General features: G+C 38.0%; 1 protein-coding gene across 1 annotated transcript; it reads right to left on the bottom strand.

Moving 5' to 3' along the window:
• Nucleotides 1-2632: 2632 nt before the first annotated feature.
• LOC128564633 (olfactory receptor 52P1-like) lies at nt 2633-3577 on the bottom strand. The gene has a single exon (XM_053560141.1). The coding sequence runs from the start codon at nt 3575-3577 to the stop codon at nt 2633-2635; it is 945 nt and encodes a 314-aa protein (XP_053416116.1).
• Between the last annotated feature and the right edge of the window lie 426 nt (nt 3578-4003).

Raw genomic sequence — 4003 nt, 5'->3', positions numbered from 1 at the left:
GGCTCAGTGGTGGGACCTCAATAATGAAGAAGGACTTAGACTTAGCAACTGCTCTCCCATGGGATAAGGTGAGGAACTTTAGAACCCTTGAGCTTGATTTGGTGGGTGGAGGCAGTGCTGGCAGAATGACTTTAGAACTGGCTGGCAGATCACCCACTGTGGAGATCCTGTTTGGGGGGAGTGGTCTCCCATTATCTTGGAGCTGGGCTCATACCTGCTGTTTTCTTCTACTTTCTTGTTTCTGCTGCTTGATTCAACCTGGGTGATGTATACCTCATGTAGTCCTATCAGTGAGGAGCTCCTCTCATCCATTTCAGTCCAGTATCTCTCCCTTTGGGCACAAGCCTCTGGCAAAAGCTGCTTCTAGTCAACCATCTTCCCACTAATGGCATAAGTCTTAAAGTTCATTTCCCTAAAAGAATCTCTTCTCATTAGCCTGGAAGATATCTATCCCTACTGTCATTGTCATTTTTCTCCATTATATTAATAAAAATTATTTTAAAATAACTTTATGGTTTAATTTAGTTATCTAAAATATAACCAACACAAACTTAAGGGTTCTAAAATACTATATGTGACAAGTGAATCCAAACATCTTGTAGTTTCATTCATTCCTCAAGAAAGCATTCATTGAATACATGTTTGAATACCGAGAGATATTAGGGATAAAAAAGTAAATAGAGACAGTCCCTAAGTACAAATTTTTTTTGTTTGTGACCATGGGTAAATTATTTAATGTCTCTGAGTCCAAATTCCTCAGCTATAATATCAGAGACTAACACCTACCCTGGTGATAACTGTGATTATATAATTTAAATTACATATACAGAGGGTGCCAAAAAAAGTATACACATTTTAAGATGGAAAAAATTATTAAAATTATATAATACTGAATAACAAAAGATGAATACAAGTCACACTGAGCACCTCTTATAATTGCAGAAGTCAAATGTAAGTATTAAAGCCCTTTCTTAAAATGTGTATATATTTTTTGGCACCCTCTGGATATATTACAAGATCTAGTATATAAAAAATATGCAAAGTTATATTTGTTATGATAATCTGTACTCTTAACTAATGATTACTTATTGAGGGCTTCTAATGTAGTACTGCTGTAAGTGTTTGTCTTATATGCTTTTACTTATTTAATAATTAAAACTCTAGGGCAAGGAAATCTTTCGCTTTTCATTTTATTTAGTGTTACAAGGCCCAGAATATTTCAGCAGACAGCCCATTAATACACAGACAGTAAATGACAAAGGTGAATAATGAACCCAGGCAATCTCTCTTTGGGGCAAGTTTACTTAACCTGTAACTATACTAATAATTTAATTGGAAAATATAGGAATAATAATTAAATACACTATACAATGATATTTTTCACAACAATGATAGGAAGAGATTTTATTAATAGTATTTCTGAAAAAATAATCTTTCAAATTAAGTGAGAGAATTTGATTATTTATTTTTTATTTCAGGTAAATGTGAGGGTATAAACAACTAGGCTACAATGTTTGCATTTATTAGGTACAGTCCTTCTCGTAGTCGTGTCCTGCACCCAAAAGGTGTGCCATACACCATTACTTTGTGCCTGTTAAAACTCACAAACTAGGGTAGAGGGAGGGGAATTGAAAGGATCACACATGTGGTGCATCTTACAAAGGTACATGTGAGCCTTGGCAAATGTGGAATGTAAATGTCTTGACAAAGTAACTAGGATAATGCCAGGAGGGCTATGTCAACTAATGAGATGAAAATGTGTCAAATATTCTATGAAACAAGTGTATGGTGCCCCATGGTCATATTGATGTACACAGCTATGATTTAATAAAATAAATAAATAAATAAATATAAAACTCACAAACTCACAAATCCCCTTCTATGTGAGGGAAATTAAACAAGGATTGTATCTTGAAGAATAACTAGTTCTTTACATGTAAGAGAGAAAAAAGGGCAAAGAGTAAAAGTCTAAGCTAAGTCATGAAAATATGAAGAGATTTACCATTTGAATGTAGATGTAAATCTTAATGTATAGGACAAAGAGGGCAAAGAATGTGGAAGAGAAATATTAAGAGAAATAAGAAAAGATAACTCACAAAGCTTTGCTTTGCCCTCTAGATCTTGAATGGGTCAGATATATCAGGATTTTTAGTTTTTGTTTTATATGTGTGTGTTCTTTTTTTTTGTTTTTAAGATGCTACCTATGATCTTAATGTGGAGGATACACTGGAGATAGTAATTAAAACAAAATATCAATTATAATTTACTCTTGGTGAACACAAAATAGTATTCACCAAGTGTATTTAAAAGCTAATGCATTGAAAACTTCAGTGGACACTGAACTTTAAGTTAAAGGGTGGTTGGTCTTGGTAGCAAAATAACAGAAAAATTATTTACTCCTACTTTATTCAATAAGGGCTAAAAATCAAGCTCATTTTCTGCTGTTTTTTTCCTCTGTCTAGCAGACTTGCTCACAGAAAGAAATAAGAAATGTAAATTCTTCTTTTCACATTCACCAGCTCAGTGTCTTTTAGAATTGGTTTTATAGCCTGGAGGATTCCTGAGTAATCCCTGAGTCCTTAAAGGAACAATAAGGTGTGAGCTTCTGGACTCAACCATAGACAAAATGAAATCAGGCAACTTTTACCCTTAGAGAATTAATGACATGGTCTCGAATTTTCTTAGTCCTAATACCATAAACAATGGGATTAAGAAAGGGTGGTACCAGAAGGTACATATTGGCAATAAAGATATGAATTTGGGGAGCCACATTGTGGCCAAAACGGTGGGTCAGGAAGGTAAAGACAGCTGTGGAGTAGAAAACAAGGATGACACAGACATGGGAGCCACATGTACCTAGAGCTTTAAGACTTGCTTCCCGTGATGGAAGACGAAAGACTGCACGGAGAATTAAAACATAAGAGACAGCAATGAGAAATCCATCACAGGAACCAATGACAGAGGCCACACTGAGACTGTAACGCTTAGTGGCTCCTGTGTCCACACACGCCAATTTCACCACAGCCATGAACTCACAGTAGGTGTGGGCAATGACTCGAGTTCTACAGTAGGGCAGCCGCTTGAGCAAGATAGGATGTGGAGAAAAGAAGGCTACTCCCCTGAATACCACAGCAGCACTCATTATGGCAATGAGGGTGTGGGTGAGAATGGTGGCGTGGTGTAGCGGGTCACAGATGGCCACATAACGGTCAATGGCCATGGCCAGGAAGAATCCTGACTCCATGGCAGTAAAGCTGTGGATGAAGAACATTTGGGCCAGACAAGCATCAAAGGCAATGTCGTGGACCCCGAGCCAGAAGAGGCAGAGCATGCGGGGTAGAGTAGACGTGGAGAGGACCAGGTCAGTGACCGAGAGCATGCACAGAAACAGGAACATAGGCTCGTGGAGGCTTCGCTCTGCCCTCACCACGGCCAGGATGGTCACATTCCCCACCACGGCCACCACGTACATGGAGCAGAAGGGAATCCCGATCCAGACGTGCAGGTGCTCTAGTCCTGGGATGCCCAGAAGCAAGAAGGTATCTGGAGATAATTGCGATTCATTGGCTTGTCCCATGTTGCTAATGCCCTCTCCTTTGTGGATGGATTTTGCCTTTTTAGGGTCAAGGTTTTCCACCAAGATCATTACAGCCCAAATCTGTAAACAAATGAAAATTGAATCTAGGACTCGAAACATCAAATGAGAATACTTTTAAAGATACAATTTAAAGTGAAATATGCTAGTCCATTACATGTGTGTTTTTTCTCATACTGTCACAGGACCAATCCCTAAGAACCCTGAGAAAGTACTGTCCCTTTTCTCTGGAGCCCTTATGTGTTTTTTCGTGGCAGGCTTTCAAAAATAGGATGGTAAGTCATATCCCCACCAAGCTTCTCTTTTCCAAGTGAAAAATTCCCAGCTTATATACCCACTTTTTTAAGTCCTGTTTTCAGATACAGATTAGTCACAACCAAGATCAATATACTGGTATCTCTTTTGATT

The sequence above is a fragment of the Nycticebus coucang genome, chromosome 14, assembly GCF_027406575.1.
Source record: "Nycticebus coucang isolate mNycCou1 chromosome 14, mNycCou1.pri, whole genome shotgun sequence".
Lineage (NCBI taxonomy): Eukaryota > Metazoa > Chordata > Mammalia > Primates > Lorisidae > Nycticebus > Nycticebus coucang.
This window is presented reverse-complemented; position numbering and strand designations above follow the sequence as displayed.

Coding starts and splice junctions, on each gene's coding strand:
- LOC128564633 (XM_053560141.1), bottom strand. CDS start 3,577: ATGGGACAAGCCAATGAATCGCAATTATCTCCAGATACCTTCTTGCTT.